The 12,709-nt window shown below is 45.1% G+C and overlaps 2 protein-coding genes across 4 annotated transcripts in view; one reads left to right on the top strand and one right to left on the bottom strand.

Annotated features, from left to right (window-relative positions):
• Nucleotides 1–219: 219 nt before the first annotated feature.
• HSD17B10 (hydroxysteroid 17-beta dehydrogenase 10) lies at nucleotides 220–2,606 on the top strand. Its single transcript, XM_006164843.3, has 6 exons — nucleotides 220–277; nucleotides 586–750; nucleotides 1,397–1,561; nucleotides 1,702–1,830; nucleotides 1,912–2,020; nucleotides 2,211–2,606. Exons 1-6 carry the CDS (start codon nucleotides 251–253, stop codon nucleotides 2,399–2,401), a joined length of 786 nt encoding a protein of 261 aa, XP_006164905.1. The 5' UTR covers nucleotides 220–250; the 3' UTR covers nucleotides 2,402–2,606.
• An 891-nt stretch (nucleotides 2,607–3,497) lies between these two features.
• RIBC1 (RIB43A domain with coiled-coils 1) overlaps nucleotides 3,498–12,709 on the bottom strand; it is a 15,772-nt gene continuing 6,560 nt past the window's right edge. Inside the window, exons 2-6 of one of the 3 annotated variants that reach the window (XM_006164841.2) lie at nucleotides 10,901–10,982; nucleotides 10,357–10,701; nucleotides 4,675–4,793; nucleotides 3,860–4,254; nucleotides 3,498–3,746 (exon numbers count right to left, since the gene is read on the bottom strand). In XM_006164841.2, the coding sequence (XP_006164903.1) occupies nucleotides 3,665–3,746; nucleotides 3,860–4,254; nucleotides 4,675–4,793; nucleotides 10,357–10,701; nucleotides 10,901–10,982 (1,023 nt within the window). In that variant the 3' untranslated portion in view covers nucleotides 3,498–3,664. Of the gene's footprint in view, nucleotides 3,747–3,855; nucleotides 4,255–4,674; nucleotides 4,794–10,356; nucleotides 10,702–10,900; nucleotides 10,983–12,709 lie in introns of those variants that run through there. The other 2 variants (XM_027766838.1, XM_027766839.1) reach the window with 2 other exon arrangements.

Genomic DNA, 12,709 nt, shown 5'->3' with positions numbered 1-12,709 from the left:
GGTAGAGGGTAGGACCGAGGATGTGGTGGTACTATGCTGTTGCCGTTGGGCTCCTTCCCCAGACTAAAGAGCCTCCTGGGCGCACGTTAACCAAACCCTTCACCCTTCACCAACCGACAGAAGCAGCAGACCTCGCCCGGATTTACCTCGCAGTGGACGTCCCCGCCCTATAGCCCCCGCCCCGCGCCTCCACCTCAGCCAATCAGCGAGCGTCAGGGCAGCTCCTCCTCCCACCCCAGGCCGATGCAAGATGGCTGCGGCGTGTAGGAGCGTGAAGGTAGAAGGTTCTTTGCCTTTTCTGCTTGTTCCCAAGCAAGCAAGGCTGCGGCGGCGCGGCTGGGAACTAGTGGGGAGAGCTCATGCTTCCAGGAGAAAGGGTCATGCTTATCTAGGCCTGGTATTGCCGTGATTATGTTCGGAAGGTGAAAGCATTCCGCGGCATGCGTATGGGGGTGACAGGACTGGCTATCGGCGGATGACCAGGACCCTCCACCCCTTCTCCACAGAAGACTGGAGAAAGGGCAAGTAAGTGAAAGGGTAGGAGCGAGGTGGACAGTATTGCCCTGACTGTGTCCCTCTTCATAGGGCCTGGTCGCAATAATAACTGGAGGAGCTTCAGGTCTGGGCCTGGCTACTGCGGAGCGACTGGTGGGGCAGGGGGCCACTGCTGTTCTTCTGGATCTGCCCAACTCGGATGGGGAGGCCCAGGCCAAGAAGTTAGGAAAGAAATGCATCTTTGCCGCGGCCGACGTAAGTGGGGTCACCTCTCCTCTTCCAGGGTATGCTTGAGGTCCCTAACACCAACTTGGGAACCTCCCATAAAGTGGGGATCCCTCCCATAAAGTGTCATCTGTGGGAGCAGTGGACCCATCTCCTTGCCTTTTTAAGTACAGTGGTCACTGTGGGAGTACCTGTGATAAGGACTCTCCCAAGCTGGGTTCACAACAATGGAGACTGGAATTGGGCATATTAGAATCTCCTGGAAAAGGTATGCATAGTTTGAAAATGCATGCTGTATTCCGAAATTTTGTATTTACAAATTCAAAAAAACTTGATTTTATGAAATAAACTATGGAAAAGTAAAGCTGGATGAAACCATCTGAGCAGATAGGAAGATAAACTAGCTTTTTTGTTATCCCTATCAATCATTCTCATTCCTGATGGGATCAACAGCCATCGAGGGTACAGATTTGAAAAATGTTTTGCAATACTGCTCTGTAGTATCTAACATTTTCAAATTTGCCCCCATCTTCTTTGCCACAACCCTTTCTCTTATCTCACACAATTCTGTTCTCCCCTAAGGACTGGGCCTGCCCTCCTGCAGCTTTAATGGTGTGTGTGCAGTATGCACACATACATAGGGAGATGAATACTTCCTCCACTTCTCTTTCTGAAGGTGACCTCTGAGAAGGAAATACAAGCAGCCCTGACTCTAGCAAAAGAAAAGTTTGGCCGTGTGGATGTGGCTGTCAACTGTGCAGGCATTGCAGTAGCCATGAAGACATACAACTTAAAGAAGAACCAGGCCCATACTTTGGAGGACTTCCAGCGAGTTCTCAATGTAAGGCCTTGGGGATTCTCTAGGGATAGAAGTTAGAGGTGGATAGCTTTGACTCCCCCCCCAAAAAAGAAACATTTTAGGGGACAAAAGACTGTCTCTGCCTTAGATTCTTCTATACCATGTCTCTACCTGCCCTCCAGGTCAATCTCATAGGTACCTTCAATGTGATCCGCCTGGTGGCTGGAGAGATGGGCCAGAATGAACCAGACCAGGGAGGCCAACGTGGGGTCATCATCAACACTGCCAGTGTAGCTGCCTTTGAAGGCCAGGTGTGTGGGAAGGGGCAAGGCTTGTACCTCCTCAGTGATTTGTTGGGACCCTCTGACCTATGACCTCTCCTCCTTCTCCAGGTTGGACAAGCTGCGTACTCTGCTTCCAAGGGGGGTATAGTGGGCATGACACTGCCCATTGCTCGAGATCTAGCTTCCATAGGCATCCGGGTAGTGACCATTGCTCCAGGTAGACATATCCCTTCTCTCTGCCACACCCGGGATTGGGTAGGGTCAGTGGGCAGTTGAGAAGGGAAGGTATCCATCACTTAAGCACAGCAGGGTCCCAGGGAAGTACTAAGAATTAGGGCTAAAGTGAGAAAAGATCAGATAAATATTAAAGCAAGGTTGGCTCTCTTGACTCTGGCTGTCTTATCTAGGCCTATTTGGCACCCCACTGCTGACCAGCCTCCCAGAGAAGGTGCGCAACTTCTTGGCAAGCCAGGTGCCCTTCCCGAGCCGACTGGGCGACCCTGCTGAGTATGCTCATTTGGTACAAGCCATCGTCGAGAACCCGTTCCTCAATGGAGAGGTCATCCGGCTGGATGGGGCGCTCCGCATGCAGCCTTGAAGGGAGAAGGCAGAGAAAGCACATGCTCCTCTGCCCCTCCTCCCCTTGAGGTACCGCTTCAGCCTGGAGGAAGCCCAATAGCCACTTTGTAACTGCCTACTAGTCACCCTCTGTGCCTAATAAAATCTTAATAAAATCTAAATAATTTTAGGCTTACTAGAGTCTAAATAATATTCTTTACTAAATAAAGTCTAAATAATTTTCACAGGGTATGTGCAGTGGTGTGTGCTGGAGGGAACTGGTGTGGGAAAGAAAAGGAAAGGCTCTGACAGGGTTGGATGCTCAGAGCTCTGGGGTGGAACAGGGAAGGCAGTGCCTACTTTTTGTGTCCTGTTAAAATATGTGGCCTTGGGGGCTAGCAGGTGGCATAGTGGCTAAGATACTGGACTCCCACATGACTGACTGGTTTAAGTCCCAGACCTAGCAGCTTGAAACTCAATGCTGGGCATGTGTGCCCAAAATCCCTGGAGGAGAATGGAAGAGAAGGGATTGCAGCATGACCATCCCTTCTGGGGGGGTTGGGGGCGGGTGGTTTCTCACTCTCTCTCTCTCTGGTAAGTGCACCCTATGGCAAAAATCTCATAAAAACAAAACAAAGGGGAAGGGGCAGTTGGCGTAATGGCTACGTTGCTAGACTCCCATGTAGTCGGCTGCAGTTTGAGTCTCGGACGCTGGGTGTGTGTGAGTGCATGCCCAAGATCCTGAGAGGAGAATGGAGAAGGGATTGCCGTGTGGCCATCCCCCTGGGGGTGATTTCTCGCTTTCTGTCTCTCTGTCTCTCTCTCTCTCTCTGGTGAGCGCACACGTCCTATAGCAAAAACCTCCAAAAACAAACAAAAAAACAAGGGATTAGCAGATGGCATAATGGTTACGTTACTGGACTCCTATGTAGTTGACTGAGGTTTGAGTCCCAGACCTGGTGACTTAAAACTTATACCAGGCATGTGTGCATGCATGCGCAAGATACCGAGAGGAAAATGGAGAAGGGATTGCAGTATGGCTATCATCCGGGGGGCTGATTTCTATCTCTGTCTCTCTGGCAAGTGCATGTGCCCTATAGCAAAAAAAATCTCAAAACAAAACAAAACAAATCATGTGGCCTTGATTTGGAACAACTTTATTTCCAAAGTAGGAGGTGGAGGTACTATCTCAGATCTCTCCCAGTGGGGAATGGGTTGGAGTTGAAGGTTTGAAGCATTTTCCTCTTTGACTCCCAGCCATCTATGAGCTTGACAGGAGAAGAGAGAGATGAACATCCTGGGCTCAGCGGCTGCTGGTGTTAAACTGAAGGTGATAATGGGCTGTAGGTTTGTTGGTGTAGATTACTGAATTCAGATAATTCTGCCTGTGAAAGAAGTACAGAGGCCTCAGCTGATGAGTTTTCTCTCTTTCTTGGGTCCTTACCATCCCTCCCCAGCCTCCCCAGCATTCCTCCCCACTACTACTCCAGGAACTCACTGGAATTTTTGCTCCTTAGCAAGCTGCTGGTTGAAGGAGCCCAGTCCTCTCTGAAATTCAGCACACAGTTTTCTTTCCTGTTCTTCTAGCTCCAGTGCTGCCTGGGTTATGCGTGTGGTCTGGCTGTCCCATTCGGCACTCAATGCCTGTTCGGCTTGGCGCTGTGCCTCCTTCTCATGGCATTGTGCCTCCTGAACTTTCCTGATGGCAACTCGCTGCTCTGGAGTCATGCCTTTCCAGCAATAGGGCAGGACTCGGTTGGGAACCATAGAGTGTTGGGCAGCCTGTGGGTTCTCAGTCAGTAGGTCACTAGTGATCTGGTTCTGGATCTCTGTGAGGTTGGCCTTCTGTTCGCGCTGATGCTCATAGTGCTGCCATTCAGTCCCCTCGGCTGCCTGATGGGGAACCCCAAATGTAAGCATTTGGGTGCTCAGCCTCAAGGACCTCTTAGTCCTGGGAAAGGGAGGAATATGATCCTACTCCATCTTAGGGAGAAAAGGAACAGATACTGCATGGCCTTTTAATGACCCTAAGATGGGAGGAGGGGTGGAATGGTCAGGGAATTTCTGTGCCCTCAGGAAGCCCTTAAGACTGAGAAACTAGGGATAAGAGTTCAAGTCATCCTGCATCTGTGGGTGGGGAGAGGTGACTTGCACCATAAGAGGGACTTCAGGTGAAGGAGAGTCCTCAGGTAGATGGGAGGGCTAGTGCCAATTTGAGAGGTAGTTGTGAGGGGAAGGATATGGCTAAGGTTCCCTAGGACTTAGTTCAGGGGTTTGGGGAGAGCCTGGTGCACTAGATGGCTCAGGGCATACCTGGGCTTTGTTGATGTTGGCCATGGCAGTCATCGTGGCTATGCGGGAGAACTCCTCCATCTTGGCCAGCTGGCTGGTCCGCATGTCTGCAGCTAGACATAGCTGGTCACTAAGCATATCTACACAGGGAAATATGGCCAGGACACTGTATTAGTCTTTATCCCTGGCTCACTCATTCAGCCATTTGTTCAACTACTTTTATGTATGTGTTTGAGAGAGGGTAGTATCTTGAGTTGTAGAGATGTAGAAGGAGCAACTCTTTCCAATAACAAGGATTTTTCAAGTGTCTAACTGAAAAGTACCTCCAATGGACCTGAATCCCAATAGCTCTGCCACTTCTTATCCCTGTGGCCTTGGGTAAATAATTTCATCTCTCTGAGCCTCAGTCTAAGGACCATTTGTTGAGTTCTGAGGACACCAGGAATTAGGTGCTATTCTCAGAGAACTCCCTATCTAGTGGAAGAGACAGATGAAACAGGTAATCAGACTATAATCTGGTAAGGGCAATGGCAGAGCAGCATACAGGGCATTAAGAGGGCTTGGGTGCTCGGTGAAAGGAAAGCTTCCAGGAGTAGGTGATCCTTGAAATGCATGTCATGTACAGGAAAAAAGAGCAAAGGACATTTTAGGCTGAGGGCACAGCAGGAACAGAGGTCCTTGAAATACATGTCATGTACAGGAAAAAAGAGCAAAGGACATTTTAGGCTGAGGGCACAGCAGGAACAGAGGTACTGACATCTTTCCCCCTATTCCAGTCAGACTGATCTTACAGTTCTTAGAACCTGTGAACTAGAAAAGGGCTGGAGTTGTGATACTGATCTAAAACAAAATAGGCTTTAAGACAGAAACTGTAAGAAGAGACAAGAAGTAAAAGGGCTAATTGATCAAGAAGAGAATAACACTTATAAATATCTATGCACCCAACACAGGAGTACCCAAACATGTGTAGGAAAGACTGCGAGATCTAAAAGGAGAGAGAGACTGCAACACACTAATTGTTGGGAAAATATATGAGAAACATTGTCAAATATGAAATGGTGTTTAGCTCTCTGTGTATAGAAATTTGTGTCAATGGGTGTTCCAAAATTGTATGAAATTCTTAAATAAATATCTGTTATATAAGAGTATGTTATTAGTCATACTTGTAATGTTAACTAGTTCTAATGTAGTTTGTCACAAAAATGATCAAATTTGTCAATTTTGGGTTATGGTAAAATCAGATCTCGAACCATGGCCATTTTAAGTTTCATTGCACATAGCTAATTGTTTTATTCTGAAGCTCTTTCTAAAACATTTTGTGATAGGCTATAATCCAAAAATTGCCTCTTTTAAGGAAATGAATGAAAAAGACTATGATAAGTACTCTTGAATATAGGTTTTTGATAACTTTGAGATGATATTTCTGAACTTCCAGGATTTAAATGGAAAGATTGGACCACAGTAACACTGAAAACTCGACAGAAGAGAGATAAACTACATGAGACTGAACTGATGAAATGTAATTTCCTGACTTTTGACTAAAACATTACTGATTTTCTTCCATGCTTTGTTTCCCAGATTTAAGGATTTTTGTTTTCTTTTGAGCTGTTGATAGGTTCAGCAATTTGTTAAATATTATCATTATTTTGTAAACAGAATTGAAATATAAACTTGTCTCCCTCCCTGACCCGTTTGGAAATGGAAAGTATTTGTGAGTATTATACCTGTTGCCTTGCATCAGAAATTGGAAATGTTGGTTATTGCCTTCAACTGGGCTTTGACTAGAATGTCATATCTGAAGATATGACCAGAAAGCTAAGGAACTAAGGTTGATCTCAAGAAAGCCAAGAGAAGTTCTTAAAAAGACTGCCTGGTACCATAAACAGTTCTGCCTGGCAGGTAAGTAAAGTATGTCACTTCCTGACAGGCCCCAAAACTTCTAAGTACAAGTACTTAAAGGCACAGTCAGAAGGTGAAGTCCTGATTTGTCTCAGTAGCCTTGGGAAGCTTTTTAAAGATTCTATTCTTAAGTTCTTTATAAAAGGTTCCAGCATTGGGAACCAGCAGTTAGCGTAATGGCTATGTCGCTGGACTCACACGTAGTCAACCGCAGTTCGCGTCCCGGACCCGGTGGCTTAAAACTCATGCCGGGCATGTGTGTGTGCGTGCCCAAGATCCCGAGAGGAGAATGGAGGAGAAGGGATTGCGGTGTGACCATCCCCCCTGGGGGGTGCCCTCTCGCTTTCTGTCTCTATGTCTCTTTCTGTCTGTCTGGCGAGTGCACACGCCCTATAGTGAAAAATCTCTCAAAAAAAAAAAAAAGGTTCCAGCATTGAACATCTACTAAATCAATCAGTATTCTTATTGGACTTTGGACAAATAATAGACCAAATTGACTATAATAATAGACTAAACTTATTGTTTTGCAAATAAGTTAGTTTATAGTAAAAGGAGGAATAGAGAGAGAAAAAAATGTTTCAGAAGAAAACTGTGGTACAAGGGGATCATCAGGTGTCATGGCTGTTAAGGTGCTGGACACTCCCACATGGCCAACCATGATTTGAGTCCCGTACCTGGTGGCGTTTTCTCACTGTGTGTGTGGGGGGGGAGGTTGGTGTCAAAATTTTAAAAATAAATGAATGAATGAGTAAATAAAATTAAAATTGAATCATTCTTTAAAAAAATAAGAAATTGTTTTTCACTTAACACTGTGAATATATTTTCCCATTCTTTCCTTGCTTACATTGTTTCCGACGAGAGATCCGATGTTAGCCTAATCAGGGGATATCCTTTGAAAGTAACTTGACGCTTTCCTCTTGCTGATTTTAGTATCTTGTCTCTGTCTGTGGTTTTGGACAATCTGGCTATCATGTGCCTTGGAGATCTTCTTGGATTGATCCTATGTAGAGTCCTTTGTATTCTTGGGTCTGGATATTTGAATGCCTCTCTAGGTTTGGAAAGTTTTCTTCCAGGATTTCATAGAATAGATTATCAATGCCCTGATTAGTTTCTTCACCTTCTGGGATACCGAATATGGATGTTTGGGTGTCTAATGGTATAACTAGTATAACTCGTATATTATTCTCATTTTTTTGGGTTATTTTTTCAATCTTTCTGGTGAATTTTTTCTAGGTCAGAGATTCTGTCTTCTACATCTGAGACTGAATCTTCTGCATGATCTAATCTGCTTTTAATACTTTCAAGGGAGGTTTTGATTTCCTGTACTATAGCCTTCATCTCTAACAGTTCCGTTTGATTCTTTTTTATGGTGTGTTTCCTCTTTCAAATCGTGGGAAAATTACCTCACCTCCTGGAACTCATCTCTTTTTCTCCCACATTTTCTGGAGTTCATTGTCTCTCTTCTCTTGCACCTCTGTTAGCTTTGTCACTATGAATATCCTAAATCCTTTATCTTACATTTCTGAGTTCCATTGTACTGTCTGTGGGTGATGACAGACTGTTCTTTCCCCTTGGGGGAGAGATATTTTCTTGATTTACCATATTTCTTGTGACTCTGTAGTAGTTTCTGGTCATCTGATGGGTTATACGTCACTTCCTACCTTCTTGGAGTTAATTCTGAGTGTTAGAGGCATGCAGAAGGAGATGACCTGCAATATCTCTGCAGTTTCATTTCCCTGATCCTCACCAAGCAACTTGCACTTTTGTCAATGGAACTGGATGTTACAAAGGCCTCACAGTTTCAAGGGAATAGGTGCACCTGGGCTGAGCCGTGGGGTTTTAACTAATAATTCAGAGGTGTGTGGGAGGAGATGAGCCACGCTCATTGCAGCTCTGTATTTCTCTCAGCTGCTCACTTTGCAGACTCTCTTCTCTCATTTTTAGTCATTCAGTGGTATATTCTCGTTTGGCTAATTTGTTAGACTTCTGTTACTGTAAGCTCATATGCTTCACTTTACTGTGAGGTAGTTCTATGCCTATTTCTCCTCTACTACTATGTTTTGCACAGTAAGGAATTTGAATTTAGATTTATGAAAATGAGTTTCTCCCTTTCTGTAGCAGTTCAGTGGGGGCTGAGGTTTTCTATGACCCTAAAAGTATTCAGATGTTTCGTCACTGTGCACCTAAGACCTGCCTAGACCCTCAGTGTATGGAAGGTGAGAAGCAAGGTGAGAAACTCAGGTAGAAGAAAGGAAACAAAGGGAAAAAGACACACACACACACACACAAAGACAAAACAATGGAAAGGAAAGAAAAAAAATGGAAAGAATTATTTTTTATTTATTCATTTATTTATTTTAATTTGACCAGAGAGATACACAGAGAGAGGGAAAGTGAGAAAGTGCCAGGTCCAGGACTCAAACCATGGTCGGCCATGTGGGAGTGTCCAGTGCCTTAACCACCATGCCACCTCTGGTCCCCGAAAAAAAAAATTTTTTTTAAAGTAAAAAAAAGAGAACCATGAGGTGCACTAGTGTGACACATAAAAGGGGCAGGGCTGCACACAGACTCTGAAATTAGCAAGAGAAAGGAGAGGTCAGAGATGAGACAGTACCTACAGATTTAAAAAATATATATACATATAAAAGGGAAAAAATTTTGAGAGAAAGGGAGAGGGGAAGGGAGAGACAGAGACAGAGACAGAAAAAAGAGACCACCCTACCTGGCTTTTTGCTGGGTGTTGGGCTGGAAGGAGAGGTTTGGATTAGAGGCTTTCCAGTTAAAGGGGCAGGGCTAGGCCCAATGCAGATGCACATGGATTGTGGCTTTTTGCTGGGTGTTGGGCTGGAAGAATGACTTTAAGTCTTAAGCAAATTTTTCTAAACATTTTTTAATTTTGATTCATTAAAACTAAAAGTGCTTTTCTTGAAATTAAAACAAAAATAATAGTAATAGCAAACTAAAGAAGTGAAGGAGAAAGGTGGGCAATGGGGGAAAAATCAAGGAGAAGAAAATCAAAGCATTTAATGGACACAAAAATGGAAAATTGTCTACTGATAATAATGTGTATGATAATATCCTCAACTGGATCAATATGTAGTGTATTCAAGATGGCAAAAATCATTTTGTATGCTGTAAGGATGTACAGTGATTAAATGTAATAATTAATTAACTTTAAAAAATTAAAAATAAAACCACATTGGGGGCATGTGCATGCATCCCCCAAATCCTGACAGGATGGAGAAATGGAGAACAGAATGCAGCATGACCACCATCCTATTGAGGGGATGGTTTCTCCCTTTCCCTCTCTCTGTCTCTTTCTGGTGAAAGCATGTACCTTCTGACAATCCATCAAAACAAAATGAAACAAAACCCAAAACAGTGGGAGTAGATAAGACATGATCCTTGCCCTTTTGAAGAGCTTCCTCTCAATGGAAGAGGAAGACATGGTCACAGACAATATCATAATAGTAGCTACTCTGTGTGGTATGGATTATCATTGCCATTTTAAAGATGAAGCAACTGAAACACAGAGAGGAAAATCATTTGCCCAAGCCAGTTTCTAAGCAGCAGAGCCCTAAGGTCTGTCTGCACAGTGCTGCCTCTGGGTAGTAGAGTGGTGACCAGCTGACTGGCTACCCTGTTAGTTATTGGAAGAAGTCAGGTAGATTGGGGTATACACGATCTACCCTTTTAGGATCAGCCCTCTGGATAACTGGACCTCCCCATACAGTTCTTGTCTTCTGCTTGCTGCGCCCAGCCCAGGATTCAGGTGTTTTGAGTCTAGAGAGCCAGGCTGCTCACCTGCATACTTCTCATCTGCTCTGGCTTGCTGTTTCTCCTCCAGCTGCTTCTCCAGGTTGTACTTAAACTGCTCCTGCTGCATTCTCAGGCACATGGCTCTGTCCAAGTCTTCCCCAGAGAAGCACTGCAGGCTAGCTGGGCCATAGTAGGGATCACTGTCACGTAAATGGGCTGGAAACTCATTCCAGAGTTGGACTGGATTACCAAGGTCAAATTCATAGCTGCTTTTGAGCTGCTGCTTCTGTTCCCGAAATTCCTGGACCTTCTTGGCCAGCCCACGACTCTGTTCTGCCTGTTCCTTCTCTAACATCTGGGCTACCAGATCATACTGCATCTGATAGATACCTAGAGGTGGTGGGCAGGGACATAGAGAAAGCACCATGGGAGTTACAGAGCCCACTCAGTGTGGCTTCTGCTCCCATCTGGTTTGCCCCTCCATCTGTTTTGCCCCTCCATCTGGTTTGCCCCTCCACCCCAGGGCCTCTAGCCCCACTCAGGGTCTTCCTTGACCTCCTTTATGTGGCCCCTGGCCTTGGCCTTTTACCATAGGCTGCCTCCTTGCTTCGCTCGGCTGCCTCCTGAAGCTTTTGCTCTTTCACTTGGTTGTTCAGGGCTTCAACATCCACCTGATCACAAAGAAAGGAACTAAATCAGGGTAGGTACCCACCAGGGGACCCTGAATCCACTGACACAAACTGCTTAGAATTTGCCTGCTTCAAAATCCTCCTTCAGCTCCTCAGTACCTACTAGATAAAGTTCTTACCCCTGAGCACTGTTTGTTAGCCCCTCCACAACCTGGGCTCTGCCTCCTTTGCTGGTCTTACCTCATATTACCCTTTTCCTCTGTCCCTCTCTCATACCAGCTGTAGGAGTTGTGCTTACAGTTCCTTGTTCATCTTAGGCTGTTTCAAACCTACAGATGTTTACTCAAGCTGCTCCCTCCATTTGAAACCATTTGAAACACAATTTCCTTCCTTTTTTTTTTTTTTTTTTTTAATGCTATAGGGTGCATGTACTCGCTGGAGAGGAAACACACACACACACTCAGAGAGAAAAAGAAAGCACATGTGCACTCCCCAGGGGGCTGGCCCTACCACAATCCCTTCTCCTCCATTCTCCTCTCAGAATTTTGAGCATGCACACACATCCAGCATGTTTTTCAAGCTGCTGGGTCCAGGTCTTGAACCATATGGTTGGCCATGTGGGATTCAGATGCCTTAACCCCCACACCACTGGCCACCCCACTTCCTTCTCTTTGTTACTCAAGCTCCAACTGATCCTTCAACAATAGCTCAGGCATCACCTTCTCAACCCTTCACCTACCTGAGAGGTAGATTTTAGTCCTGTATAATCTAAGACCCCTACATTATATTGAAGTTCACCTCTTTTATCTCCTCTACCAGACTGCATGCCCTTTCAGGGCAGAGACTGGGCTTTGGTCATCTTCATGTCCCCACTGCCCAACACAGTTCTTGGCACAGAGCAGGCCCTGAAGAAATGCTTGCCAAATGGTTATCAACCAGACCACTCACACCTCAGCCAACTCCTTACTCATGTCAGGCACTATACTCTGTTCTTTAAAGCAGTCACTGTATCTTGGCACCACTTTCTTTTTCTTTTTTTAATTTTTTTTGGACAGGTTTTTGCTATAGGGCACATGCACTCACCAAAAAGAGAGAGACAGAGAGATAGAAAGCGAGAAATCACCCCCCAGGGGGATGGCCATGCCACAATCCCTTCTCCTCCATTCTCCTCTCGGGATCTTGGGCATGTACGTACATGCGCCTGGTCTGAGTTTAGGCCACCGGATCTGGGACTCAAACCACGGTCGACTACATGGGGGTCCAGCAACATAGTCATTATGCTAACTGCTGGTCCCTCAGCACTTTCTTTAATGAGCCTCATTTTAAGAGTAGTCTGGAGCTCAGAGAAGACAAGTGACTTATCCAAAGCCACACACCCAACAAACAGCAGGCCTGGCCTTGAACAGAGGTATGGGGTCTTTTCCAGAATACTATGCTGCAGCCACTCTCTATCCATTCACCCAGTAATCTTTTATTTTTTTTTTCACTTTCTTAAACTATCAATATTTTCTATTTATTTTTATTATAATTCATTTTAAATGTTTCAAAATAGTACAAAAGGGAATACAGTTTAGTGAAGAGTAAGTGTCCCTTCCACCTTTGACCCTCAGCCTGGTTAACAGTTTCTTACATAGCCTTGCAGAAGTAGTTTAGGCTTATGCAATACCAAATATTCTTTAGGCTTATTTTACCTCCCTATTGCCTGCCTCTCAAGAAACAGGCCATGCAGCCTGGAGGAGAGTCAGCTGCCACTCCTAGTCTCTTTCCCC

The sequence above is a fragment of the Tupaia chinensis genome, unplaced genomic scaffold (genome assembly GCF_000334495.1).
Source record: "Tupaia chinensis unplaced genomic scaffold, TupChi_1.0 Scaffold143737_1, whole genome shotgun sequence".
Taxonomy (NCBI): domain Eukaryota; kingdom Metazoa; phylum Chordata; class Mammalia; order Scandentia; family Tupaiidae; genus Tupaia; species Tupaia belangeri.
The sequence above is the reverse complement of the archived record's forward strand: the minus strand, read 5'-3'. Positions and strand labels throughout refer to the sequence as shown.

What these genes read in the sequence shown, in the direction of transcription:
- HSD17B10 (XM_006164843.3), top strand. Translation starts at nt 251, where the DNA reads ATGGCTGCGGCGTGTAGGAGCGTGAAG. An exon ending in GCATCTTTGCCGCGGCCGAC is followed by an intron (nt 751 to 1,396) that starts GTAAGTGGGGTC and finishes CTCTTTCTGAAG; the next exon opens with GTGACCTCTGAGAAGGAAAT. An exon ending in GGTAGTGACCATTGCTCCAG is followed by an intron (nt 2,021 to 2,210) that starts GTAGACATATCC and finishes TGTCTTATCTAG; the next exon opens with GCCTATTTGGCACCCCACTG.